This window comes from Epinephelus lanceolatus, chromosome 24 (assembly GCF_041903045.1).
Source record: "Epinephelus lanceolatus isolate andai-2023 chromosome 24, ASM4190304v1, whole genome shotgun sequence".
Lineage (NCBI taxonomy): Eukaryota > Metazoa > Chordata > Actinopteri > Perciformes > Serranidae > Epinephelus > Epinephelus lanceolatus.
This window is the reverse complement of record NC_135757.1, coordinates 14,755,491-14,782,397: the sequence shown is the minus strand read 5'-3', so window position 1 is coordinate 14,782,397 and position 26,907 is coordinate 14,755,491. Positions and strand designations below refer to the sequence as shown.

Genomic DNA, 26,907 nt, shown 5'->3' with positions numbered 1-26,907 from the left:
ATAAATAATGTTCATAGCAAAAGTGTGTTGAGCTGCCTCCTCCACCAACCTGTAGAAGTGACCCAGCTTGTTGCTTTGAAATGTCAGTGGTAGGGTGTTGAAGGAGTGGGGTGGAAGGACGTGGGAGAGGGGTGAGGAGCCCTGCAGCTCAGAGCAGTCCACCTCCAACTGCACCAACACGAACACTGACAGATGATTGATCAACTCCAGCTTCTTAACACACACTGACTGTACACAAACTTCGCCAAAGTCCACTAACAATGGACCTAATGAGGAAATAATGAGATTTTTTTTTATACCTTTCTCAATATAAAAAATCATTCCTCCTCACGTAGGAATTGCTTGACAATTCGTACATTATTTGATCAGATGACTATCAAGAACACACAAAACCCCAAGACTACTTATCACACAAATAAATTGTACACACACTTTTATCAGAAACAGTGACTGCTCTGAATTGAAGCTCTAACCTATGACGACTTGGTAGAGCTCCTGAGGTGTCAGAGTCCTGTTGCAGTCTGCCACCTCCTGGCTGGTAGAAGGAACTGCATTTATTACCTGGTGAGAGTGGACGAGATGGAGAAAACTCAATCCTGAATTGTGCATTGGATTTCCACTTTGTGTATTAGTTGATTGATCTGTTACCATTCTTTAGACAACCTTTGATCTGACCTGACTGTTAGCCTGCTGAGTGTCTGATGTCACGTCTTTGGGGCAGCAATTTTTAGCTGCTGGAAAAGCAGAGCTGTAGTTTGGCTTGGTATCTGAGATCTTACTACTCTCCAGGTCGCTGATGCGGAGTGTAAGTGGAACAAGCCCTTGAGAAGGAACAATCCCAATATCCACTTCGTCCTCTGCTTTTTCCTCCTGTCTAATAACCCCCCAAAAAGGTCCAACTGCAATATTTACTTTACTTCATGACAAAACAGTTTGAGATGGGCCTTTAAGTCAGCAAACAGAAAATTCATAAGAAGGCGTACCTCTCCTTGATCCTCAGCAGGCGTGTTTGTCTGAGCTGTTTGATGAAATCTGTGTAAACCTGTCGATGGCGCTGTCTCTGCTCCTCCTCTTCCTCAGTGAAAGCATAGTCAGTGTCCACGTAGCGATAGCGGTGTACACCAGTGAAGATCGTCCTGAGCACGATAAAGACAGGAACCAGTTACTGTGCAATCTTTAAACTTGGATCATTTTAACAACAACAAAAGTAAAATTTGGTGTTGTTAAGCAATAAGCCCATTTAAAAAGTAAAGTATAGGAAACCACAAAGTCAACATTTAAACTTGTCAGTCTGCTTAAAGGAGATAAATAATGTTTGGTTTGAAAGTGTTTTTAACAAGTACTTGAATGTCCATTTCATACTTTTGGGAAGAAATTGATTTGTTGTCGTTGATTATTTCAAACACGTTTCACTTGACAAACTGTACTGAGCCTGTGAAAGAGTGTTTCTTTTTTTCTGTTTTTATTACAGTGCAGCAGGGGATTGACATGCAGACTGACATGCAGCAAAGTGCCGCAGGCTGAAATTAAACCCCGGCCGCTGCAAAGGACTCTAATATGGGGTACACATTCCTATCAGGTGGCCTGGCTGCCCCAAAAGAGGATTTCTTTGAACTTTACCTGTACTGTCTGTTTGCAGACGCAGGCCTGATGCTTGTCGCCCGGTCATTAGGAAAAGCCAGGAACTCCGTCCCTTCTGTGTTCTGACTCCTCTTCCTGTGATGTTGGTGGATTTGTGTTTTGTCAGCACAGAGGACGGCAGCACTCACCATCCCACGACAACGTGCCAGTTCACTGGACCGAATGTGTGGCAGTGATCCGGTTGAATTGGTTACTGCTGGAGTTATACCTACAAAGCAGCCAATAAGAGCAGGATAGGTACATCTATCAAAATCATCTAATTTAAGTCTGATGATGTTCAGTATTCTTCCAAATGTTAACAAATCCCATGAAAAGACCAAAGCCAACAATATACAGTACAGGCCAAAAGTTTGGACACACCTTCTCATTCAATGCGTTTTCTTTATTTTCATGACTATTTACATTGTAGATTCTCACTGAAGGCATCAAAACTATGAATGAACACATGTGGAGTTATGTACTTAACAAAAAAAGGTGAAATAACTGAAAACATGTTTTATATTCTAGTTTCTTCAAAATAGCCACCCTTTGCTCTGATTACTGCTTTGCACACTCTTGGCATTCTCTCCATGAGCTTCAAGAGGTAGTCACCTGAAATGGTTTTCCAACAGTCTTGAAGGAGTTCCCAGAGGTGTTTAGCACTTGTTGGCCCCTTTGCCTTCACTCTGCGGTCCAGCTCACCCCAAACCATCTCCATTGGGTTCAGGTCCGGTGACTGTGGAGGCCAGGTCATCTGCCGCAGCACTCCATCACTCTCCTTCTTGGTCAAATAGCCCTTACACAGCCTGGAGGTGTGTTTGGGGTCATTGTCCTGTTGAAAAATAAATGATCGTCCAACTAAACGCAAACCGGATGGGATGGCATGTCGCTGCAGGATGCTGTGGTAGCCATGCTGGTTCAGTGTGCCTTCAATTTTGAATAAATCCCCAACAGTGTCACCAGCAAAACACCCCCACACCATCACACCTCCTCCTCCATGCTTCACAGTGGGAACCAGGCATGTGGAATCCATCCGTTCACCTTTTCTGCGTCTCACAAAGACACGGCGGTTGGAAGCAAAGATCTCAAATTTGGACTCATCAGACCAAAGCACAGATTTCCACTGGTCTAATGTCCATTCCTTGTGTTTCTTGGCCCAAACAAATCTCTTCTGCTTGTTGCCTCTCCTTAGCAGTGGTTTCCTAGCAGCTATTTGACCATGAAGGCCTGATTCGCGCAGTCTCCTCTTAACAGTTGTTCTAGAGATGGGTCTGCTGCTAGAACTCTGTGTGGCATTCATCTGGTCTCTGATCTGAGCTGCTGTTAACTTGCGATTTCTGAGGCTGGTGACTCGGATGAACTTATCCTCAGAAGCAGAGGTGACTCTTGGTCTTCCTTTCCTGGGTCGGTCCTCATGTGTGCCAGTTTCGTTGTAGCGCTTGATGGTTTTTGCGACTCCACTTGGGGACACATTTAAAGTTTTTGCAATTTTCCGGACTAACTGACCTTCATTTCTTAAAGTAATGATGGCCACTCGTTTTTCTTTAGTTAGCTGATTGGTTCTTGCCATAATATGAATTTTAACAGTTGTCCAATAGGGCTGTCGGCTGTGTATTAACCTGACTTCTGCACAACACAACTGATGGTCCCAACCCCATTGATAAAGCAAGAAATTCCACTAATTAACCCTGATAAGGCACACCTGTGAAGTGGAAACCATTTCAGGTGACTACCTCTTGAAGCTCATGGAGAGAATGCCAAGAGTGTGCAAAGCAGTAATCAGAGCAAAGGGTGGCTATTTTGAAGAAACTAGAATATAAAACATGTTTTCAGTTATTTCACCTTTTTTTGTTAAGTACATAACTCCACATGTGTTCATTCATAGTTTTGATGCCTTCAGTGAGAATCTACAATGTAAATAGTCATGAAAATAAAGAAAACGCATTGAATGAGAAGGTGTGTCCAAACTTTTGGCCTGTACTGTATATATGTACAAATCTAACAATTACTGTGAGTGTACCAGTGACTGATATATCTTCATCCTCTGTGCCATAGAGCTCCACTGTTGTCAAAAACACACCCGTGAGCCACACTGTTGCAATTGATGACATGTTCTTTCATTACAATTAACAAACAAATTGTAGTGTATCTTTCATTTACTTTTATTTCAGGAGGTGTTGTCATGTTTTGTAGGATAATGTACAATGTTAAGAATGCACAGTGCAAAATGCCACACATTTTAGTGCAGTTTAAAATACGTTTTGGTCATTGAAACAATTTCAAACATCTCTTACTGTCTAATCTACGCAATATTTTTTCAGACAACCTTATAGATTAAACTATGCTCAATTTTGACTGTATGAGCATTTTCTTACTTTTAGACAACATTTAAACTCATGTTTAAACATCAGGAAAATCTATTGTTAGGAGCATCCCAAATTTGGATAAAACTGCTGTTGAAAATAGTCCCTTGCAAATGTACTATTTCCCCTGTTTGAGTAATATTTAGTCATATTTAAAAACTACAATGTTGGCTATTTTAAGAAATTACTGAGCATTTATTCTGTGAGCTGTTTTAAAAACCTTGTCTGCAGCAGACACCAGCCTAGGACTGAGAGCCACAGACAGGGCGGGGAAATCAAAATAATCAGAGACAGATGCATTGTTGGTTTTCATCTTTTCATGGGATTTATCCTTCAATATTTACCAGGATTCAGTTTGGGTACGGGGTGTGTCGTCTCACTGCGGCAGACAGCAGACAGGTGTAGAGTGAGGGTGTGGAAGCTGCAAAGCTCAAGTCCAGTAATATCTTCAGCAGTATTGCCACCCCTCTGAACAACATGACCTAAGACATCTAGCGTCTGACACACACGGAAGCTCCCTTGCTGCCGTGCGGTGAAAGACAAAACTACATCCTGGAGAATGCAAAAGAAAAAAAAAATTCCCACATTTGCTACTCCGCTTGGGTTTATAAATAAATGAACTGAATCAATCACCATCCTTACCTGACATTGCCCAGGCGCTATTGTGCCAGTGGAGGGCTTGGTGGTGAAATGTGCTACCTTGCGGAAGCGGAAGTTGACAGGGAGTTGAGGGCAGAGGTTCTGCAGAACACACAGCAGGTCCACACGTTGGCCTGTCACACAGGTGAGGAAATCAAATCTTTGAGAGGGACTTGGCACCAGAGACACAGGAAGTCCAGAGCCTGTCACTGCCAGCTCCACACTGCTGTTACCTAAAGAGACAGGGGAAAAGGTTTAATCAAAATATCAGTATCATTTAGCTTTAATTATCAGTTTATCAGTTATTAAATCAATGAATAATCTGCTCATTAAATCATATGAACTGCTGGCTCAGAACAGTTCCTCTGTGAGCTTGCAATACACCTTGTGTGTGTGTGTGTGTGTGTGTGTGTGGCGTGAGTACCATTGTGGTGAGTGAAGCCATATCTGCTTCCCACTGACTCGAACAGCAAGAAAAGGCAGTAGTCTTGCCGGCTAGCTGAATAGTCATGTTTCTTCTCTTCACTTGTTCTGTAAGAGACAGTGTCATTCTGTTGTGGAAACAACAAAAGGAGGCCACGCCTCCTTTTTCTCAACCAGCTCCTCGTTAGTATAGTGGTGAGTATCCCCGCCTGTCACGCGGGAGACCGGGGTTCGATTCCCCGACGGGGAGTAACACTTTTTCTTTTCCCCTCCCCAACAGTGTCATTACATTCACCTCATGTTTCACTCACTGCCTATGACATTAACCTTTATCTTGTTTCAATAGGACATTGTACTACAGAATGATTTTATTTTATTTTAACATAAATGTTTGTGTATGTTACATTCATTGGCATTAAATTCAGAAAAGTAGTTGTATTTTTTCCAGACACATTCATATACAACTTACCTCTTACAGATGGGGCTGAAGCACACTGCCACAGTGGTTTTTTCATACGGTTTAAGTTGACCCTGCTTGGGAACACATACCAGGACCTGAGAGACGTCTTGGGTGGCTGGACTGCACCTCTTCATTCTCTCCAGCAGGGCGGCATCTGTGCTCTTCTGCAGGTCTGTTCCCTACACAGCCATCACAGTCAAAGCATTGTTTCATTTTTAGTTTAGTACAACTGGTCTCCAACCTGTAACAATGCCTATTTGCATAGCAGCTGTGCAGACTGGCAGCTACACCTACTTCCCCTGAGGGCATCACTCACCACCTCAGTCCCAGCAGCAGTGTCCTGGAGCAGGCAGACCCAGTCACATGCCGTGGGCGCGTTATTTCTCAAAAACACATTCTCCACACGGGACGTCCCAAAGTATGCAGGTCCAAACCACAGACAGGACAGTGGAGCCCCCTGTAAAACAGCACAGAGATATATTTTGTTCAGCTACAGAAATAAGCACAAACATCTTTACATGAACACCAGTTACAGAGATAAAGGATCAATGGATTATCACCATTAAGTGCTATATCAATTACACAGGAACCACTGAATTACCTGCAGGTCAAAAACCTCAAGGCGCTGGTCCACCACCTTAGCCCTTATACTGAGAACTGCAGCAGGGTGATTCTGGAATTTCAGCCTGTGACAAAGAGAGGGTGAGGCATATGTAAAGTGGACGTGTACTTTGATGTACATTTCCCAGCATAAAATGATGCAATTATTTTCCCGTAAGACTACCCCTACTTACAATGTGTTCTCCTTCACAAAATATCAAGAGCTAATTTTTTGAGCTTCTACAAAAATCTGCTTCAATACATGTCATCTGTGTTCACAATTATCTTGGACTGGTGTTGCAGAGCTTTTCTTACAGAGCCTTCTCATCAATCTGCCTCGGCCTGTCTGTGCGCAGTTCCACTTTAAGCCGCTGGGTGGCACCAGGTGCTATGACTCCACTGAAGGGCGAGAGTCTGACTGAGGGGTCTCCATTGTACTGCACCTGAAACTCACCTCCAATGCACACACACAAACACATGAGTATTTCCATGGACTGAATTTAGTAAATTGTTTGTACTGCTTAATGCAATCCCAGTACAGGTTTAAATCTGAGAACAGATACCTTCACATCCAGACAGTTCATGTGTTAACAGGGCAAACCTATTTTCTCGAACAACAGTTTATCAATGGCAATGTATTTAGCATAAAAAAAGCTCACTGCATCTAAGAAAATGAGAATACCAGCCCTGGGCAACATATTGTCTGTACCAAGTTACATGCACATGTGTATGTGGAACTGCGAATTACATGCACAGGTCACATTTTATGTGCACACAGTGCTGCATGATTTCTTTCTCACATAGTCCAGCATGAATATGCTATCAGACAAGATGTCTTCATAAAGAAATGCAAGTATATTATATCTTATCAACTACCACTAGCCTTCTTTTGTAATGTTGAATATTAGTGTTTTAAATGAGGAAAGGGGAAAGAATGAGGTCACTTGCACAACAGTATTAGATCAGTCTCCTCAATAAAAGCATTATATACAATTAATAGACTTGTTTGTTTCTCGTTTTTCTTAATCAACTGTAAAATCCTTAAAATCATCTTTATCTGTTTTATTTCAAAACTCAAACTGTATTTTAAGTATTTACAGACTGTCTATAGTGAAATCCACAGAACACATGGGTGGGTATGTTTTCACGTTATAAGCTATTGTACATTGTTTATCATGTGAGTGTTCTAATGTTTTCTATTCTTGCATCCCACAACCGTCTCTGCAATGTCTCTGACTGAAAGATTTTTACCATTTTCATATGAATTGGTTGATTAAGAACTCTGATTAAGACAAAAGAGGGAATGACATTGTCAGGCGTTTAAAAAGGTTTTGATTAATACTTTAATTTGATGGGTCATGGAGCCTGTCTTTTAGAAAATGAGTATGTCATACTGATGTGAGCAACTTAGATTCAGTATCTCCAGGCCAAGAAAGACACACTTGATTTACCTGGTGCTGATCCCTGATTGGTTATATGATGATGTTTGCTGATCACCTGACTATTTGCAGCAATACACCCAAAGTCTAGTGCTGAGTCCATTAAGAAGGAACAAGCCCTGGGAAACCTAGAGGAGCACATAAAGACAGACAGAGAGTTGAAATGTTAAAACACTGTAGAGATGTCAACAAATGTCACAGGCAGTGTATTTGGTCCTAAATATTTTTACTATACTGTAATATGTTAATATACATCATGTGTGTAGCCTTCTTACCCCAGCACTGGTATTTTTATGGTCTCTACATCATCTATATGAATCAGAAGGCAGGCTCTGACCTCCTCTTCTTTCTCTGGGGTAAACTCCAGCAAGCCACTTACAGACAGACCAGGAGCCACCACCTTGGCTGCACTGGATGCTGTTAACTTGAACAACTGCACAAGAAACAAATGGAAAAGAAGAAGAGGGAGAAAAGGGCATGAATAAAGGGCAGGGGAGAAAATCGATACAACGTTGCATTGTAGTATTGTGCATGGCAATATTGAATGATGTAAAAATGCCAAGTATTGATTTTTTTTATTTTATAAAGATTTTAATATTGCAAATACAAATTTAACTTTTGGTTACCTACTAGAATTATAAAATGAATTGCTTTTTCAGTCAACTAGATACATTTTGCAGCAAAAAAATGATTGAAATGAATGAAAACTTTACCTTATTAGATAAAACAGGTGTTGACAAAGTTTTTCTTTGGGTACATAATTGGCAGTTGAAAATGGGTAATAAATAGACATATATGTTATGGCACTACTCAGCATTTCGTCAAACATTTAAAATCTCAATAATACACTATCCTGATTTACTAATTGTGATAATATATCGTGATAATATTGTATCATGGGGCTTCTGGTGAGTTCCACCTCTTGAAAGAACAACTTTGGTGGTACCTTTAACATTAAGAGACATGCATTTAAGAGACATACATAAGCATCTTACTATTTAAATGCTAACACAGAATACACAGAGTATAATGTGTTAGCATTTGAGAGTATGTAGGGCAAAGTGAGGCTCTCTTGAAACATTGATAACTCTATTAAAACGATAAAAAGAAGAAAAAGAAAAGGTACTATCCTGCTAAGATATATATAAGTAAATATATATGTATGTAAATATAAAAATATACATACATATATAACGTTATAATTATATATTTATGCGTACAAATACCTATTAGCTAACAATTTGATATTAATAGCAGTAACACCTAACTTTCAGCTACTACGTTAGACCATTGATAAACAGGATAACATAACCCTGAATAAATAAAAACAATAACTGATAGATAGATAGATAGATAGATAGATAGACAGATAGATTGGTTTATATTACTGGGCTTGATCAATATTAACAATCATTAAATTTCGCTAGCTAGCTTTCGTAATTTCTCGCACGTGCTAGCTAACAAGCGTCAACGAGCAATGTAGCTAGCATAAGCGCCAAACTCGCTAGCTAACGTCAATTACGTCATTTTATTTTTTAAAGATTTCATATTACTTGTCAGTTCATTTAAAAAAACACCCACTTTACCTTTGACGCAGACTTTTCAATTATTATTTTCTTCGAAGCTTTCCCAGTATTTGTCGCCGTGACTGTTGTCTTGTAGACCTGCCCAACTTTGACATCGTTGAACTCGACGAGCGGTGGGTCAACTCGAACACACCTTCCAGCCATGATATGACTTTTTAGTTACTACGTTACTGACTTACAGACGCCACAACATGTTCTTCTTCTCTTTAACTTGCGTTTAAAGGAAATTAAAGCGCAGTTTTTTCGACTTGCACACTCGCATACCGATGGTCAACTTTACTGTTGCTACCCAAACGGTGTACTACGCAACCGTTGACTGCTCAGGTGGTCTCTAGGCGACGACTGACTCTGACAGTTGCGCTCGTTTTACAAACTAGAGCAGTCCAGGTGGACGGTGCAGCTGCTGACACAAGGCAGTAAACCTTCATATGGAACCAAAACGTCTTGTTTATTATCGAGTAAATTAATCTTCTTGATACTGTAAGTGTCAGTTAAGACTCTCATTATTAAAAGGAGCTGGTGCTTTCCAAAAACAAGTGATTTCACAGTTTATCTCCGCTTCCTCTTCACCGTTTCGTTTGGGTGTAACGGCTTTATTTGCTGCAAGGATAGGTGAATCAATCTAACTCTCATTCTCTGGCCTAAACTTAGGTGAACGATTATGTTGCCACTACACTGCTCATAATACTTTTGTAATTGATAATATGATGCAATAAAGAGTTGTAATACACCTAATTATTATGGATTTCCTTTCACTTAATGACTCAACAGCTGCACGAACAAAACATAAACATATATCCCTAATTCAAGCTTAAAATATCATTAAAAAAACATTTGTACAAATGTAAAGTGATCAACAGTGTTTGTTTTATTTCACATGAAAAAAATACAGTCTTTAAGTATTGCATGATACAAAAATATAACTGCATATTGTTAGTCAAACTAACATCGCATCATGTAAAAAAACAAGATAGTCCTTGAAAAATACTAATTTCAAAGATTCAGTCTCTGAAAGACAAAACTGATTTTTATGCTTTCTAACAAAATAAGATTAATCCTTTTTCATAATTTCACATTTCACATAACAGCACCAGGGCTCTCCCATATTTCATCATCATAAATATTAGAGGTAGATCTGATTTTATCTGTGCCCGTCAAATAGAGGCTTTGGCAGTCTTTGGCAGTTGTCTCCTCAGCATTTTGGATTAAATCCCCTGTGACCTGCTGAGCACTTGCTCTTGAGTCCTCAGGTGTGTCCTTTGATGGTTCTGAGCAAGAATACTGGTCATCTGCAACAGCTTTAGTTGTTTCTAAATCCTCCTGATTACTAACTTCTGCTGAACTCCTCTCTCCACCACCCAGAGAGGTGGACCGAGGCACAGACTTAGATTCCTCCGATGGCTTCTCCTGCCTCCCTTCATGCTCTCCGGTTGGGATAGCTGGTGTGACTTTATCCTTTATCCCCTTCTGATTCTGAGGTTTGCTCTCCAGGCCAAAGAAGTTGTTTTGGACAATATAGCGCACACATTGCAAGAGGACATTCCTCTCATGGCGGATATCTGGAGCCAGTAACTAAACAAAGTGAAAAATAGAGATGCAAATATAAGTAAAGTGAAGTGTATTCTCTCAATTTAAAATCCTGTAAAATATGCTTGTTCAATCTTACCATCTCAAGCAGAGTTGCACGACGAGTCTGCGGTGTATCTTGGTGTCCTCCTCGACCACCCCTTCCTCCTCTTCCTCGTCCCCCTCTTCCTCTCCTGCTGTTAGGTGTGTGAAGGGCATTGTTCGGGCAGCCGTCTTTATGAGCCACTGTAACCTGTGAAGAGGTTTGCGGGGCTCTAGAGGGTCCTGTGTCCTGAGAGTTCAGTGTAGTTGTGCTTAGGAGAGCCTGGTTTTCTTGCACAAGATCTTTGGCTCTCTTAACAGGGATGGCTGAAACACAGGGAAAAAGAATATTACATTAAAATATTTCTTCCAGTGACTTGCCATTTTTCAATGTGTTTTTTTGTCTAATGATTTATATACAACCCTTATGTGTTAACAGAATAAAACTAACCTACCTATAATACAGCCTGTCAAATTAAATACCCTAATTAAAGGTCCAGCTTGTAAGATTTAGGGGGATATATTGGCAGAAATGAAAACACACTGATGAAAATGTTTTCATGAGGTTGTTCCTCATTACATAAGATGCAGTGCACAGTGCTGCCTTCCAAAAACTAACTTTATTTAACTCGGGGTGCAGTGTTTGCACTTAGGAACACGTGCGCGCACTTAAATGCACACTCAAAAGTGACAAAAGTGGATGTGAAGGCTCAAAAAAAATGTGGCATGTGAAAGGCCTTTTAGTCTGATTTCTACAATTTGTTGGATTTTTTTTTTAAATGACTTTGAAGTTATCGAGTTTTATGCCACTTTCTAAAATTTTCCAGACTCACTAAGAAATGCTTTTATTTATTAAAAAATTTAAATAAAGACACCCCTTAACTTAAAGCTAGCATGAGTCAACTTAACGTGTGAAATACCACTCAAAAAATTCAACAGTGTGACTCAAAAATGCAGCCAGCAGTGCCAAGATGGCTGAGGGAATTCCTCTCTTGTTTAATGTTATCTGCATTCTTCGTGTCATATGCCACCGTTATATTAATGGTATAGGTAATGTACATACTGTTCTGTAGCAGGTTGAGCATGTTGGTTAACTCACCCTCTGGTTCCTCATCACTTTCACTCATAGAGCCATAGTTGGCGAGCAGGGAGCCCAAAGCTGAGCTCATCTGTTTAGGAGCCACAACCAGGCCACCCGTCCTGGCCTCAGGAGCTGCATCCTCTCTGTCGGAATCTGGAAGCACAAGACACACATTGCAATACATATCAGTTACATTTGTTTGTTACATAGTTCCAAAAATGTGGACAATATCACATCAAATTTCTTCCATGTGTTAATGACGCCCACAATCACTCACCATGGTCACTGCTGGCCAGCGCTCCCAGTGGATCCCCATCCCTGCCGGGTTGGGTGAGGGGTGGAGGTCTTCCTGTAACACTGCTGTCCGATGGGTGAGGGCCTCGAGGGTGTTGTCCATGGAACCCTCTGTTCCCCCGACCTCGACCCCATCCTCCTCGGCCTCTGCCTCTCATTCGTCTGTGAATGAAATATTAAACTTTAGATTTTGTTTCAAATAAAAAAGAGAACATAAAAAGATGCAGCGCAAAATACATCATTTACACATCAAACATGTGCATTTACCCAAACTGAGCGGTCTCTAGAACAGCTCCTGTCTCCTCCCGCACCTCCATCAACTTTTTCTTCTTGTCGATATTCTGAAGTGTTGGGTAGTTTCTGGAAAGACAACACATTTTGCTGATTGGAAATAGACATCACAGGCAAAATCCATGACATCATTTTATGGTGTAATGTCATCAATAGTTTATGGCTGCCACTGTTTTTGATATGTATTTGTGGATACTGACTTGCGCCTTTCCTCTCTCCATTTTGCAATCTCCTCTGCTGTGTCCAGCTTTATTCTTTTGGTGCCTGGTGCATGGTTCTGCAGTCAGGATAAAAAAAGACTGCTGTTAGCAAGGGAATACACTGAGAGCATACGTTTCAGATACACAGCGAGTTGTTTCACTTACATTTTTCCAGTGGATGCTGACTAATTTCTCATGAGCCATGAAGCTACAGTCGGGCACACAACACTACGAAAGAGATTTGATGGAGTAAGTCAGTGAAATTTTGAATAATGATTTCCATAAATAAAATAAAATAAAGCTAAATGTACTTGCAAAATTACCTTGACGTGTTGAGAGATATGTTCATCGTACTTCTCCTGGTTTTTGAAGCCCCGGTCACAGGTGTCACAAAAATGGGAATACTCTGGTTCTTTCTTATTTCTTTGCTGTGGATTACAAACAGATCAGTTCATGATGTGGCTAGTTCAGAGTGCACTGGTCATGATTTGAATGGTAGTGTTCCAACAGATAGCTACCTTTTTCCCATGATTATTAGGGGCTCCGAAATTCGGTCTTCCACCTCGATGTCCACCTTGACCCCATTCATGACCAAAATTTTGACCTGAAGACAAGAATGAAGTTAGAGGCATGACATTGTAACACACACACCATGAGGACTCAGCATGCGGATACAGGTGTGTAATGTCTCCTGTGGCTCTGGAGGAGCTTTGTCAAGTCTGAGAAATAACCCTGATGGTGTCAGAGTGATGTCATCTGGGTTATCTGAGCTTGACGTTGGAAACAGCAAACTATTATAATTATTATTTCCTGGAGGGTTGGAGTTTGAAAGACATGGGCATTTACCAGGCAGGGTGATTTAACCAATGCTACAACTGGCATTACGGGAAACGTAGGATCCTGTCAGTGATTTGGATCTTGTCCATTACTAAGGACTACAAGTCAGGATGTCTCAGCCCCTGTTGCTTTGATTTGGACCATCCTTTTTTTTCAAATGTGTTTCTTGTGAGCCTCACAATCTTCTAGAAGTGTAACACAACTAGGAGTATCACTTAAATTCGTTCCCACTAAGTTTTTGTATTATTGGTTTATAAAAAACGAGAAAACGTAAAGTTTTTTTCTGATTGTAGATTAAAATAATTATTTTAAGCTGCCAATAATACCTAATTATGGTTTTAAGGTGACTGATCACCTTAACAGACTACTGTATAGGCCATACTCACCATATGGACGTTTAGCTCCATAATTTCCACGGCCTGATGGGAAACCAGACCCTGCCGCTGCCCCGTGTTGCCATCCCGGCTGACTGCTGTAGTCCCAGACGGGTTCGGTGGGTGTCTCGCTCCAGCTCCACATACTGGGCTGGAAGCTGCTCGAGCGGGACTGCTGCTGCTGCTGTTGCTGCTGCTGCTGGAAAGACTGGATGGTATTAGGAGGGGGACAGCCGAAGTCCGGCGGAGGATAGTGTCCCGGTTCAGCCATACTCCACGCCTGGAGTTTTTCTTCAAGTCTAAAGTGGTGTCTAGTTGAAGCAAAGTTGGGTTCCTCACCATGCAGCTCTCACATGTGCATGTTTTGCTCCTGTTCAATCACAAGTTCGTCACTTCCGCGAGAACAGGAAGGACATAAAACGACGAACACAACCAAAAAAACAACATTAACGATAACGTTACGTATTATCATAAATGTATGATATTTTTGTGGAAATTACATGTCTTGTGCTTAATAAAGCTGTGTCCCATTCGTGTTTTTTATAAAAAAAATATCATTTTATGTTTATGACAAGTTCTCGCGAGATTTAAACAACCATCTTCTTGGATTGCCAGGTTGACTTTAGTTTATCAAGTATAAACAGTATTTTTACATTTTAACAATGCAACAGTTAAATTTTAATACAGGCCAGTGTCAAATTATAAAAGGTAACTATTATAATCTAGTAAACTACACAACATAATACAACAATATAAATGATTTAAACAAGAAAAAATAAGCACTAAAATAAACTTAAAAAGTTGATAATCACATGATAACAGGTGCCACTACATCATAAGTCTTTTAAGATTATACAGATTATACATTTAAATTATTTTGATTATTCAAAAATTATACATTTGAATTATTCAGTTATCTGTGATGTTTTTAATCTTTTTTTTTAAATCAACGTGGGGGATGTTTTCAGTGCTTTTTTTTTTTAAATCATTACAGGAGGGGTTTTAAAAAGAGTATCAGAGCAATGCAAAATAAACGAATATTCGGTTAATTATGGGGAAAAAAACGTGCAGAATATATTTTTAATGGTATACAACTGAGACGCCGGACACGTTTTGGTGACACTCTCATTAGTCAACTCCATTTTGCTTTTATTTTTATGTTAACAATAAAATGAAACATTTGCAACGTTAAACTAGGTTGACAACACACACTACATTAATGTGATATTTTATATTCTTAGAAAACACATGCGTTGTAGTTTAAAAATCAGATGAAATATTGATAAAGGTTTAAAATACTTTTGATATCGGGGGATCTCAAGTGAACGGACTTGGCAACCCAGCAGTTTCCGGCAGGGTGCTATGTAGCCGCATGTGTTTCAGACAGAGTGGGAGCAGCAGCGTGGTGGCTTTGAGGAAAACCTGACGGCTCTCTACATAGAGAGTTTGAAACTTTGTAAAGTAACCGAGCCGCCGCCAAAATGCTGGTGTTATTTGAGACCGCCGCTGGATATGCGATATTTAAAGTATGTATTGACTTTGTGTTTCCCGTCGCTTTAAGCAGATATAGTTATTACGCCTTAGCTAGCTGTGTTAGCTTAGGTTAGCCTCGCTGCTAGTTATCCAGAAAGCATGCTGCTTTAGCTTCATGTAACGTGACTGGCAGTAAGCAAATTAAAATAATAATAATTTTATTTGTACACAGACATGCGTACGGGTTAAATTAATGTTTTGCGTGAGTGTTTTTGTTAATGCTCAAGCTAACGCAAGGTAGCGGTGTAAAGGCCCCGTGACCACGTGTGCATGTTGAGGCTCTAATAAGTGACTGTCTACTCTTCACATCACCATGTTCACATGTACACGAATCTTAAAGATGTTTACCTAGTAGTATTTGTCATTTTTGCCCAGATCTTTTAATAATGCATGACACCTATCTAATTCGCTTCTGCTATGTTCCAGGTCCTTGATGAATCCAAGCTGCAGCAGGTCGACAGTCTGTACAAGGAGTTTGAAACTCCTGAAAAGGCGAACAAAGTGTAAGTGTTGAGCGGTGCTTTCAGCCATGACATGATGGAATCAGCAAGTTGTCATCATGTGATACTGTGTGGCTCATGAAATTAAGGTAAAGCATGTATTAAATGTTTTGTTTTTTCCCCTTCCAGTGTGAAGCTGAAGCACTTTGAGAAGTTTCAGGACACAACAGAGGCATTGGCAGGTAATGAGATTTATCTTTGTCCACTTATGTACACAGTGAGAATGTGGTCTGTGATGTATGTCTGTGTCTGATTAAAACATGAGGCTTTCCACAGTACTCGTCACTACCACTGAGACCACAGTGTTTAAAGCTATGAGGTAGTTTAGATGGTGAACAAAGTTATTTGGCTTAGGCTTATTAAGTTGACTGTTTTCTGGTTTTACGCATCAGTTTTGTAAGGCGTGTTTTAATGCAGTGTTTCGATCCTTTGCCTCTCAGCTGCCACTGCCCTTACTGAGGGAAAAGTTGGCAAGAGTTTGAAAAAAGTCTTGAAGAAAGTTGTTGCCAAGGAAGCTCACGAGCAGCTGGCCATCAGTGATGCAAAACTCGGTGGCGTCATCAAAGTAAGGGGTTCAACATTTGCGTACATATTAGTGGCTAAGCACTATATGCAAGAGTGATGGCTTTAACGGGCTCTGGTTTGCAGGAAAAGATGGACCTGAGTTGTGTCCACAGCCCTGCAGTGGCTGAACTGATGAGATGCATCAGGGGCCAGATGGAGAGCCTCATCACTGGACTTCCTCCCAGGGAGATCAGTGCCATGTCTCTGGGGTTGGCTCACAGGTAAGGTGGCACACAGCTACAGCGTTGCATGAATGCGACTGCTGCCTATGATTACACTTGCTGTCTGAAACACTTGTGTAGATTTTCTTCAGCATTCGTCACTACCACTGAGGCAGCAGTCTCCACCTATCAAGCAAAGAAAAATGATAAATAGGTTGACGTGTGAAATGAGTCATTAATAAGTCTTCTCTCTGTGTTCTCCAGTTTGTCCCGCTACAAGCTGAAGTTCAGTCCAGACAAAGTGGACACGATGATTGTGCAAGCCATCTGTAAGTTGTGTTTTTTATGAAGTAAGAAAAACATTAGTGATGTGTAGGGCTGCAGCTAATTTCTTTTCATTATCAAATCATCAGATGTTTATTTTCTCAATTAACAGATTCGTTTTTTTGGCCTGTGGAATATCAGAAAAGAGTTAAAATTACTATCACAATTGCCAACAAACGTCAAAAAATATGTTCATTTTAGTCTTTTTTTTTTCTTCCATTTTTTTTTCTCAAAAGGACCATAAAATGATAACGGAATGACTAACTTTTTCATTTTTAATGATGATTAATATCTGTTGTGTATATGAATTTGCAGTCTGGCGTTTAGTATTTTTGTCTTTGTCCCCACAGCTCTTTTGGATGACCTGGATAAGGAGCTTAACAACTACATTATGCGCTGCAGAGAGTGGTACGGCTGGCACTTTCCTGAGCTGGGCAAAGTCATCACTGACAACTTGGCCTACTGCAAAGCTGTCCGCCATATTGGTAAAAAAAAAAATAAAAAAATAAATCTGTATTTGCACTTTACTATTTTAAGGGGAACACACAAACACATTTCACCAGAAATCCCCTGCCTGGTAAAGCCCATGTCTTTTAAAGTTTTGATAGGCTTGGATTAGGGCTGCACGGTATATGCGGCAGACGGTAGAAATTATATAAATTTGGCCCACAGTAGAGATTTGCGCTCTACCGTCCTATCGTCGATGACGTCATCGCACCTGCCTCAGTGTGAAAATGGCTGCAGGCAAAGAGACAGCGGAGCAAGAGGAGCTGGTTCACGTCTGTGATTTAGCGTAGCACGTGCAACATGTGTTGCTGGAGAACTTGTGAGTGAGTGAGTTAATGTCTTATGAACAGCCCCAGACTTCTCAGACTCTTTTAGCGACTTACCGCTCAGAGGGAACTCATTCAGTGTCTCCTCTGGGAGCAGCACAGCGTCTCTCCCTCTCCTCTCTCGCCGTGCGCACACGGGAGTTGGTTTTCGGCAAGAGAGTTTGTCATAAACCTTTGGTAATGTAAACCTATGTGACGCTAGGGGCTCCACAAAAAACTCCATATGTGAATGTGTGATAGTTGTGGTATCATAACAGCCTGTCAGGGTTTACAGCGTGATGATTAGAGGAGAAATGGCAGAGCATAAAGGTCCAGGTGGAAAAAACACAACTCAGTCATTTAGGATTTTGCTAAAACAAGGAAATTACCTTTTGATATAGATCCCAGGGGACATTTTGCACCACAGAGTACTGGGTTTTAATTTTGAGCTTTGAGATCTGCATTCTGCACAATAAATGCTCTAAAAAATACATTATATCTTTGCTTTTGTTGTTGTTTTTTTGTTGTTTGTTTTTTAATCAATTTAGCTTTGCTAAGGGACTACAAAACCCATTCAGAAACACTTCTATTATAACTTTTACACTTAAATTTATACCGCGATATATATACCGTTACCGTGAAGGAATTTGATTTATACCGTGATATAAGTTTTAGGTCATACCGCCCAGCCCTAGCTTGGATGGTATCTATTCTTTCATATCTTCTAAGCTCCCTGAAATTTCACCAGGCTATACAATTTATGATGGTATCTCTGTGTGTCTCCAGGTGATCGCACAAATGTAGCTGGCTCTGATCTGTCAGAAATCCTCCCAGAGGAAATCGAGGCTGAAGTTAAACTGGCTGCTGAGATCTCCATGGGAACAGAGGTTTCAGAGCAGGACATTGGCAACATCAAGCACCTGTGCGATCAGGTATGTCTGTCTTTGTTTTTTCTTTACATGTGAGCACAAGTGACAGTAGTGATGATGACGACAGTTGTCTTTTCCCTGAACAAATCATGTGGGTTTTCAGTCACTACCTCATCTGAACAGTCGCAATTCATGGCTCCAGATCTTCACTTCATAACTGCTTTGACCTTTTTTCTGCTCACAGTTGTAATGCAAACCGTATCTCTTTCTTTTCAACAGGTTATTGAGATTTCAGAATACCGCGCTCAGCTGTACGACTACCTGAAGAACAGAATGATGGCTATCGCTCCCAACCTGACAGTAATGGTGGGTGAGCTGGTCGGCGCTCGGCTCATCTCACATGCAGGTGAGTCACAGAAAGGGACTGTGTGAAATACAGCCAAGCAGTGATGATGACGACATTATGTCACTTTCCTGAAAATGTCTGATGGTTTTAAGTCACTACCTCATCTGAGCTTGTGTAAAGAGACCCAATGGGCAGGTGATGGAGGGAGCAGCATATTTACTTGTCTTTCTCCATGCTGTTTTTAAGGGTCCCTTCTGAATCTGGCAAAGCATCCGGCATCTACAGTGCAGATCCTTGGAGCCGAGAAAGCTCTTTTCAGAGCCCTGAAGACTCGCAAAGATACTCCCAAGTACGGTCTCATCTACCATGCCTCCCTAGTGGGCCAGACCACTGCCAAGAATAAGGGCAAGGTAAGTTCAGAAGGACCGGTAACTGGACTGGGTAGTGATCATCACTGTCTGGTGGTAGGAAAATAAACACGGGCTCTGTTTTTCCATCATATTTGTCCAGATCTCCAGAATGCTGGCAGCTAAAGCAGCCCTGGCTATTCGCTACGATGCCCTGGGAGAGGACACAAATGCAGAAATGGGAGCAGAGAACCGTGCCAAACTGGAGGCCAGGCTGCGCCAGCTGGAGGAGAAAGGAGTAAGTAAAACTACTCCGGTATCAACTACCACTATACATAACACCACCTAGACTTTGCTCAAAGTTATTTCCAGTTTCTTTATAGAATGCTTCTGAGTCTTACCTTGCGCTAAGAATTAAGTTACTCGTGTTTGTTGTTACATATTGGCCCCAGATCATTCTTCTCGTTTCATTCTTGCTGTCCTGATTAAGTAGGTAAATGTTTATCTATCTGGTATTTGTTCTGGGCTTTCGCTCTGCTTCTTATCTGATTTTTGTCTCCATTTTCTTTTCTCCCCAGATCCGAAGAATCAGTGGAACAGGCAAAGCAATGGCAAAGGCAGACAAATACCAGCACAAGAGGTGAACACTCTCAAACTGTCCCTTTTTAATAATTCTGTATTTCCACATGTAAATGACAAAGATGTTAAGCACCTACTTGTTTCTCCACAGTGAAGTGAGAATGTACGATCCATCTGGAGATTCTACAATTCCCTCCACCTCAAAGAAGAGGAAGTTTGAGGAGGTTGAAGAGGAGGAGGCTGAAGAGCCTGTAACACCAGCGGTCAAATCCAAAAAGCCCAAAAAGGAACCAGTAACAGAAGGTGGGAAGAATGGGAATGGACATAATCTTGTGGCTTTGCGTCCACAGTGGAGCTAATGATGCTCAAAGTGTTTTGTTTTTTTTTCTGCATGTTTTGTAGAAGAAGCAGAGACATCCGCAGTAGCAGAGGAGACTCTCAAGAAAAAGAAGAAGAAAAAGAAGGACAAGAAAGAGGAGGCTGAACCTGAGGTGTCAAAGGAGGAAGAGGAAGAGGTCACAGTAACAGAGGTAACAATCTGTTTGGAAACTTAAAGATCATTCACATGACATTTGACAGATTTTCCAGTTGTGTTGACTTGTGTTATCTCTCCAGTCAACAGAAAAGAAGAAAAAGAAGAAGAAAAAGAAGGTCAAGGAGGAGGAAGAAGACGAGTGAAATAGCAGAGAGTGTATATATTTTCTGTTATAGTTTTATGTTATTTTAGTTTTGTGTCATATGTTTATGTCTAAGGGTAAAACTGTATTGAATGCCTGTGTCTGTGCTTCAAAAAGAGTTCATATTAAAGAAAATCATCATTCGATCTCAAACAGTGTGGTTTGAAAGCGCGGGTTATTTCCAGGTATAGAATGAGTGAAAATGTAAATCTATATTTTTTAAACAATGTTAAGTTTGTAATCTACTACTCTGATTTCAAAATTTTATGTTGATTTTTATTTGTGAACACATCTGTATCAGACAAGCATCAAAGTCAGAGCAGAGTGATGAGTTGCTGAGGAAAGATTCCTCTGATCTCTTTTTGACAAATCTTTTTATTGTTTCAGACTGTGAAATAAACAGTTTTTGCTGTAATGGTGTCTTTTGGTTGTGTACGCTGCAGTGGTGTAAATATAAAAATGTAATTTGATTATTCAGTGCAGGACTCAAACTGTAGGGCATGACAATTTTACTTTGGAAAGAATGAACAGTGCAGCTTGTAAGCAGGAAAATGCATTCTTGCTTAATTCAAACACTTAGATTGAGCCACCTCAGCCTCTGAAAAATAAGTGTTTCTGAAGATTTATAACCATGAGACGAATCTTACCTGCCCACATAACATCCTTATGAGAAGGTTACATGCCTGCAGTTTGTTACATATGAGATCACAAATGGGCTGAAGTACTGTACCGAAGGACAAATTTAATTTAAGATACTAATTAAAATTTAAAGCAGCCTTTATACCTACCTGACCACATTAATCTGAGAGCATTAGTTTCTGTGAAGATGAAGATTTTTTCATACAAAACATACAACAGGCACTGACGCTATAAACTGATGAAAATGTACCAGAACACAGAAAATTCAGTGTTTGATGCTCAAACTTATCTGGTTTAGGACAATCAAACACCCCAATATATGTGTTCCGCCAACAGTGATGTAGTGCTGGGTAAATAAAATGCAGGTATATGGGGTAAACCTGCCTCTTTCTGTCAGATTACAATATCCTCCTGAGACCCGAACTTTTGTTTGGTATGCATTTTAGTATTTCTTTTAGCTATACTATATTTAAGTCCCAATGTCCTTAAACGTGACAATCCTAATGTCTTTAAATGAGTACTTCCTAATTAACAGTACCTTAGCTTGCTACTGTTTGTGGTAGTACTGTTGGTTAAAATTAGTCAAATTTATTTCCATATCAAACTACAAACATTATTAACCATAAAATGTGATCAGGTTTTGGACCTTATCCACTTCTGTGTCGGGATCAGCTGCAGACTAACTTGGCAGAGATGGCTGCCATCTTGTTTTTACATGGATTAGTGTATTGTGGTCTTACTATCTACCAGTAGATGGCACAAAAATTGTCCACGAATGAGGACAATAGGTCTAAGTTAAGTAATTAAGTATAAGGTCAAATAAACCATGATGTCCTCATATGAGGACACAGGGTCTCAGGAGGATATACCCACCTATTGGCAAAAAACTAAAAAGGAATATGGACAGCAGACCCACCACCTCCTCGGTACCCTGCACCTCCTCCTCCCTAGAAATACACCCCCTCATCAACCACCACTACAACACTGCCTGTCAATGTTGAAATGAAACTTGGGCCCTTGAAATGACTGACTGAAGAGGTGCTGACAGATAGGAATGTGTCACTGTAGGTAGATATGTATATGTATGTGTATTTTTAATTTATTTGATTCTTGTTTGTTTTTGTTTTGTTAAAAAGAGACAAAAAAGACAATTAGAAAAAAAAACTAGGACCAATAATAATTATAATCCAACAATAAATCCAAGAATATATTTTATAGCATAATACTCACTGGGTCAGTTCTTTCCATCTCTGCATAGTGAATACTTTTGATACTTTAAATGCATTTTACTTACAATACTTAGATACTTATACCCAAGTTGTATTTTCTGTGTACAATATATGTATATTTATAATGGTGTATTTTTGAGTCAAGGATCTGAATAGTTTTCTCACCACTGGAGGTAGCTGTTCCTGAAAATACACACTTATGGCAGGCAAAAAACCACCGCAGGAATAGTAGTAAGGGCAGTCTATGGATACAAGTCATTACTAGAGGAACACAGATCCGCATCATCGATCGACTGCATCTGTGCTCTGCTACAGCGCCTACCATTGGTACCACATGGCATGACTACATGGGAGTTCGATGTGTTATGAAGGAGCACACTAACTACTTCGCCACATCTTAGATTCACATCGCTAGTGGTCTGTAAGAGACACATATAACTAAAAAATGTCGCAGTTACAAGCGAGGTTCTTCACAGAGAACCAAAGGTACGTTTTCAATTCCCTTTATCTAAACAGATGTAAACTAACAGGGATGGCTAGCAGGCTGGCTAACGAGCTGTAACTTACAGTAAACAGTGCGACACTACTGTGAGACACTACTCTGCCTTTTACCCATGCATGTGTACTGTAACTCATGGCTACATATCCTATTGCTATTTGCTTCTAAACGGTTCGTAGCTGTTTTAGTTTGTTGAGTTAGCTGGCTTATGCTAACAGTCCAAAGCTATGGCTTACTGCTGTCCTCATATAGATAGTAACTTTTATGTCAAACAAGTCAATTTAATATTAAATGCATTTTGATGGGTGTAGGGTACAAACTGAGAACATATCTGTCTTTACAGGTATGTTGTGGATGATGTCCCATTCTCCATCCCTGCTGCCTCTGAAGTGCAGGACCTCAGCAATGTCATCAACAAGCTGCTGGAGGCTAAAAATGGTACAGATGTGACCATCTCTCACTGAGTTTCCAGTCCAAGCAGGGCTATTACTATTACACTTTTAATACACATTTAACACCAATAATTGCAATATTTTGAACGCATGTGTAATTTTCTCTTTCCACAGCATCTCACAGCAAAGTGGAGTTTGACTTCCTGGTCAGGGGTCAGTTCCTGCGAACGCCGCTGTCCACTCACATGGACACAGAAGGCATATCAACGGTATGATCAGCCTGTCTACTTAAACCTGCGTGAATATGCTTTGTGTTTGCAACGTTACTGGCACTGACCATTTCCGGTGATTGACATGTGCATGCACACAGTGTTTGATTAAGTCTAAACTAGCGGAGGTATGAATGGGGATTTCATTGTTGGGAACTTGATGTTTATGCATCGGTGCATCTGTCTGTGTTTCAGGAAGAAGTGGTGGAGATAGAGTACGTAGAGCGGGTCACAGCTCCAGAGCCCGAGGAGTGCATGATGCACGATGACTGGATTAGCTCTGTGGATGCAGACACTGAATGGTAAGACGACCACATCTCAAACAAGAGCCAGCAATATGACATTATGTTTGTTTTGCTTACTTTTATTTGTTTTTAACTTACTTATTTGCAGGATCCTTACAGGATCATATGACAAGACAGCCAGGATCTGGTCTGTGGAGGGCAAGGCAGTGATGACAGTGGCCGGACACACAGATGTGGTGAAGGATGTAGCCTGGGTCAAAAGAGGTGAGTAGGACAGAATGGCAGATGTTCACTCTGCTAGTAACACAGCAGCCTTTCTTAAAACATCTGCTCTGGTGCAGATGGTCTGACCTCTCTGCTTCTGACGGCCTCTCTGGACCAAACCCTTCTGCTGTGGGAGTGGAACTCGGAGAGGAACAAAGTGAAAGCCAGACACTGCTGTCGGGGACACACAGGGAGCGTTGATACTGTTGCAACAGACCCAACTGGCTCAAAGGTAAAGAGGGGTGGATAGTGGCAAATGGGGGAAAATCAAGGATGGAGAATGACTTTAACAGTTGTAATTTGTCACTCAAAGCATTTGTGTTGCTCCTATACAGTTCTGCAGTGGCTCCTGGGACAAAATGTTGAAGATTTGGTCAGCAGGTAGGTTGCCAGAATGACTTATTGCATGTTAAGCATGACTGAATAAAAAGCAACTCCCAAACAAGCTACAACCTTGTTCTTACAGTACCCACAGACGAGGCAGACGAGGTTGAAGAACCTGCGGACAGACCTAGGAAGAAACAGAAGACTCAACAGCTTGGCCTCACTAGGGTGAATGATCCAAGACAGTCATATCAGTATGGCTAAGCTGCTAATATAAAACTAACGTATTAGGCAAACATGTTGCAGGGAAATTTAAAAAATGAGGTTCTAATGTTGTCATACTGACACAGACCCCCCTGATGACGTTATCTGGACACAATGAGGCGGTGTCATCTGTCCTGTGGTGTGACAGTGAGGAAGTTTGTAGTGCATCATGGGACCACACCATCCGCGTGTGGGACGTCGAGACAGGAGGAATGAAGACTACACTGGTGAAAAACACACTGTAAAACAGAAACTGGGTCAACAAAGCTGTTTCAAACAAACTATCTATTTTTTATCATTTACAGTCAATAAAGGCTTAAAAGACAGTAGCATTGAACATCATTTGAACATAGGGCAGTAAAATACAGTACTCTTTATATACATACATACATACATTATTAAAATCGTTAGAAATCTGGAAACATTTTGGCACTATTTATTTATCATTCCCTAAAATAAACTGACCGATGTTTTCATCCTTTCCCACAGACGGGCAGTAAAGTGTTTAACTGTATTTCCTACTCACCTCTGTGTCGGCGGCTGGCCTCAGGAAGCACTGACAGACACATCAGACTATGGGACCCTCGAACCAAAGGTACCACTTCCTTCAAAATACCACAGACGACAGACACTGTCATAGCTGTTTTTGCAGCATGGTTTTATTTCCACTCTCTGCGAGCACCTTTCCTCTTCACTGTTATAAACGCCTCCTCTCCTCTCCAGACGGGTCGTTGGTGCTGCTGTCTCTGACCTCCCACACTGGCTGGGTCACCGCTGTGAAGTGGGCGCCATCACACGAGCACCAGCTGGTCTCCGGTTCCCTTGACAACCTGGTCAAACTGTGGGATACAAGAAGGTCTGTGAAGCACATAGTTTTACTGTATATACTTTGAAAAATGTGTGTTGCAATCAGACGTCGGTAACATAATCCCATCAGGACTTAGAGGATATTCTACAGTATTTTGTTTTTGTCAACAAATCAATGTTATTGTAGTCCATCGTCCAATACATTATGACTTCCCTGACTGACTTTGAATCAGTCATTAACCCCAATTATTTCTTTAAGGTCATGGGAAGTTGGTGTTTGCACCCATGTTTGTCCAACTTCACTTTGCACCAAATAAATTCCAGTTCTTCCTCTTTTTTTGCTACCATTGAGACCATTTATATTTTGATTTCATTTTCAAAAGCTGTCAGAGCATAAGCTGGATCAAAACCTATGCTGTTCCAGTGTGAAAGGTCACTCATGCAGACGTAGTGCAGGACATCCTGTTACTTCCAGGCATCTGAAAGAAAACAGCTTTCTGTCTGGACCAAGCTTCCTGTCTTAGGAAGCTCCCTGTTTGTTTAGCCTACACCCACTGTGCTCAAATGAAATCTGCCATTTGTTGTATTTTGGTATATATTTGTCCTTTTTGTGGTTTTCTTGTATTCTTCGTTCTTTGTGTATTAAACCTCTGTGTTAAAGGCATGCAGTGAATAAAGCTAATAGGTAAATGATGCTCTTATGTCTCGTAGCTGTAAGGCTCCTCTGTATGACCTGGCGGCCCACGAAGACAAAGTGTTTTGTGTGGACTGGACAGAAAGTGGGGTAAGACTGCTGGAAAAAAAAACAACAGTATACTGAAGACAAATATGCAGCAGCTTTAAATATTTCAGTTCAACAACACGTAACTTGCTGTCCTTTTATCTGTGTCTTTTCAGCTGATGTTAAGTGGAGGTGCAGATAATAAGCTGTACACCTACAGATACTCAGTCTGTCAGACAGATGCGGGGGCGTAGGCTCAACATCCAGCATAGACTCCACCACATCAATCACCACAGACATAAAGGATGGGAGGATGGACAATATCAGTGTTGTGACAGATGGACGAAAGCAGCAGTGAATTTGAATTTTGTACAGTACAGAACTTTGCTTGCTTTGTTCTTTGCTGTCCTGGTTATTTTTACCCCTCAATTTTTACACCTATTTTCTTACAGATTGTCTTTGTTTTCCTGTAACCTAAGAAAACTATAAATGAATTTTGTCTCCTACAAAGTGTCCTCTATCTCATGTTTCATCAGTTTTTCTTCTTGGCAGTTTATTTGTAATATTTTAATGGTGGTTTTGCAAATGTATGTTTTTGGCACATTGAGCACCACAAGCCAAGTGCCATCTATTTCCATTGTATTGGAGAGAAGGCAGACATCTCTCATACCATACCAAAACAATTTGACTGATAAACAGCACTACAAGTAAGAGAAAAAAATGAATA

General features: G+C 40.7%; 4 protein-coding genes and 5 non-coding genes across 9 annotated transcripts in view; 7 read left to right on the top strand and 2 right to left on the bottom strand.

The window, feature by feature from the left end:
* LOC117250254 (cilia- and flagella-associated protein 47-like) overlaps positions 1 to 9,383 on the bottom strand; it is a 70,951-nt gene extending 61,568 nt beyond the window's left edge. The window contains exons 1-15 of the mRNA XM_033616360.2: positions 9,131 to 9,383; positions 7,820 to 7,977; positions 7,557 to 7,672; positions 6,421 to 6,559; positions 6,107 to 6,191; positions 5,822 to 5,962; positions 5,515 to 5,684; positions 5,047 to 5,153; positions 4,626 to 4,855; positions 4,328 to 4,535; positions 1,621 to 1,849; positions 984 to 1,136; positions 676 to 874; positions 474 to 561; positions 50 to 266 (exon numbers count right to left, since the gene is read on the bottom strand). Of these exons, the coding sequence (XP_033472251.2) occupies positions 50 to 266; positions 474 to 561; positions 676 to 874; positions 984 to 1,136; positions 1,621 to 1,849; positions 4,328 to 4,535; positions 4,626 to 4,855; positions 5,047 to 5,153; positions 5,515 to 5,684; positions 5,822 to 5,962; positions 6,107 to 6,191; positions 6,421 to 6,559; positions 7,557 to 7,672; positions 7,820 to 7,977; positions 9,131 to 9,274 (2,384 nt within the window). The 5' untranslated portion in view covers positions 9,275 to 9,383. The remainder of the gene's footprint in view (positions 1 to 49; positions 267 to 473; positions 562 to 675; positions 875 to 983; positions 1,137 to 1,620; positions 1,850 to 4,327; positions 4,536 to 4,625; positions 4,856 to 5,046; positions 5,154 to 5,514; positions 5,685 to 5,821; positions 5,963 to 6,106; positions 6,192 to 6,420; positions 6,560 to 7,556; positions 7,673 to 7,819; positions 7,978 to 9,130) is intronic.
* trnad-guc (transfer RNA aspartic acid (anticodon GUC)) lies at positions 5,224 to 5,295 on the top strand. The gene has a single exon. It is a non-coding gene; the product is annotated as a tRNA-Asp (tRNA).
* Positions 9,384 to 9,975: 592 nt separating the features above from the next.
* On the bottom strand, positions 9,976 to 14,193 carry nufip1 (nuclear FMR1 interacting protein 1). The gene is made up of 10 exons (XM_033615650.2): positions 13,828 to 14,193; positions 13,123 to 13,208; positions 12,928 to 13,032; positions 12,770 to 12,832; positions 12,605 to 12,681; positions 12,381 to 12,473; positions 12,097 to 12,275; positions 11,838 to 11,972; positions 10,797 to 11,065; positions 9,976 to 10,702 (listed from the first exon to the last, which is right to left on the bottom strand). Exons 1-10 carry the CDS (start codon positions 14,084 to 14,086, stop codon positions 10,208 to 10,210), a joined length of 1,761 nt encoding a protein of 586 aa, XP_033471541.2. The 5' UTR covers positions 14,087 to 14,193; the 3' UTR covers positions 9,976 to 10,207.
* Positions 14,194 to 15,180: 987 nt separating this feature from the next.
* nop58 (NOP58 ribonucleoprotein homolog (yeast)) lies at positions 15,181 to 20,942 on the top strand. Its single transcript, XM_033616176.2, has 15 exons — positions 15,181 to 15,341; positions 15,775 to 15,851; positions 15,978 to 16,030; positions 16,289 to 16,413; positions 16,497 to 16,633; positions 16,838 to 16,902; positions 17,248 to 17,382; positions 18,496 to 18,641; positions 18,858 to 18,984; positions 19,171 to 19,334; positions 19,435 to 19,569; positions 19,850 to 19,911; positions 20,002 to 20,153; positions 20,253 to 20,380; positions 20,466 to 20,942. Exons 1-15 carry the CDS (start codon positions 15,297 to 15,299, stop codon positions 20,526 to 20,528), a joined length of 1,614 nt encoding a protein of 537 aa, XP_033472067.1. The 5' UTR covers positions 15,181 to 15,296; the 3' UTR covers positions 20,529 to 20,942.
* LOC117250255 (small nucleolar RNA SNORD70) lies at positions 16,068 to 16,155 on the top strand. The gene has a single exon (XR_004501070.1). It is a non-coding gene; the product is annotated as a small nucleolar RNA SNORD70 (small nucleolar RNA).
* LOC117250256 (small nucleolar RNA SNORD70) lies at positions 16,668 to 16,756 on the top strand. The gene has a single exon (XR_004501071.1). It is a non-coding gene; the product is annotated as a small nucleolar RNA SNORD70 (small nucleolar RNA).
* LOC117250258 (small nucleolar RNA SNORD11B) lies at positions 18,682 to 18,764 on the top strand. The gene has a single exon (XR_004501073.1). It is a non-coding gene; the product is annotated as a small nucleolar RNA SNORD11B (small nucleolar RNA).
* Positions 19,017 to 19,099, top strand: LOC117250259 (small nucleolar RNA SNORD11B). The gene has a single exon (XR_004501074.1). It is a non-coding gene; the product is annotated as a small nucleolar RNA SNORD11B (small nucleolar RNA).
* A 1,765-nt stretch (positions 20,943 to 22,707) lies between the features above and the next one.
* On the top strand, positions 22,708 to 26,690 carry wdr12 (WD repeat domain 12). Its single transcript, XM_033616177.2, has 13 exons — positions 22,708 to 22,881; positions 23,238 to 23,332; positions 23,461 to 23,555; positions 23,751 to 23,857; positions 23,949 to 24,064; positions 24,142 to 24,296; positions 24,400 to 24,445; positions 24,531 to 24,616; positions 24,739 to 24,879; positions 25,142 to 25,247; positions 25,376 to 25,508; positions 26,171 to 26,243; positions 26,357 to 26,690. Exons 1-13 carry the CDS (start codon positions 22,841 to 22,843, stop codon positions 26,432 to 26,434), a joined length of 1,272 nt encoding a protein of 423 aa, XP_033472068.1. The 5' UTR covers positions 22,708 to 22,840; the 3' UTR covers positions 26,435 to 26,690.
* Positions 26,691 to 26,907: the final 217 nt, after the last annotated feature.

What these genes read in the sequence shown, in the direction of transcription:
- nufip1 (XM_033615650.2), bottom strand. Translation starts at nt 14,086, where the DNA reads ATGGCTGAACCGGGACACTATCCTCCGCCGGACTTCGGCTGTCCCCCT. An exon ending in ATATCTCTCAACACGTCAAG is followed by an intron (nt 12,833 to 12,927) that starts GTAATTTTGCAA and finishes TCTCTTTCGTAG; the next exon opens with TGTTGTGTGCCCGACTGTAG. An exon ending in TGGAGAGAGGAAAGGCGCAA is followed by an intron (nt 12,474 to 12,604) that starts GTCAGTATCCAC and finishes TTGTCTTTCCAG; the next exon opens with AAACTACCCAACACTTCAGA.
- nop58 (XM_033616176.2), top strand. Translation starts at nt 15,297, where the DNA reads ATGCTGGTGTTATTTGAGACCGCCGCTGGATATGCGATATTTAAA. An exon ending in CACAACAGAGGCATTGGCAG is followed by an intron (nt 16,031 to 16,288) that starts GTAATGAGATTT and finishes TTTGCCTCTCAG; the next exon opens with CTGCCACTGCCCTTACTGAG. An exon ending in CAAAGCTGTCCGCCATATTG is followed by an intron (nt 17,383 to 18,495) that starts GTAAAAAAAAAA and finishes GTGTGTCTCCAG; the next exon opens with GTGATCGCACAAATGTAGCT.
- wdr12 (XM_033616177.2), top strand. Translation starts at nt 22,841, where the DNA reads ATGTCGCAGTTACAAGCGAGGTTCTTCACAGAGAACCAAAG. An exon ending in GTGGATGCAGACACTGAATG is followed by an intron (nt 23,858 to 23,948) that starts GTAAGACGACCA and finishes ACTTATTTGCAG; the next exon opens with GATCCTTACAGGATCATATG. An exon ending in ATGGGACCCTCGAACCAAAG is followed by an intron (nt 25,248 to 25,375) that starts GTACCACTTCCT and finishes TCTCCTCTCCAG; the next exon opens with ACGGGTCGTTGGTGCTGCTG.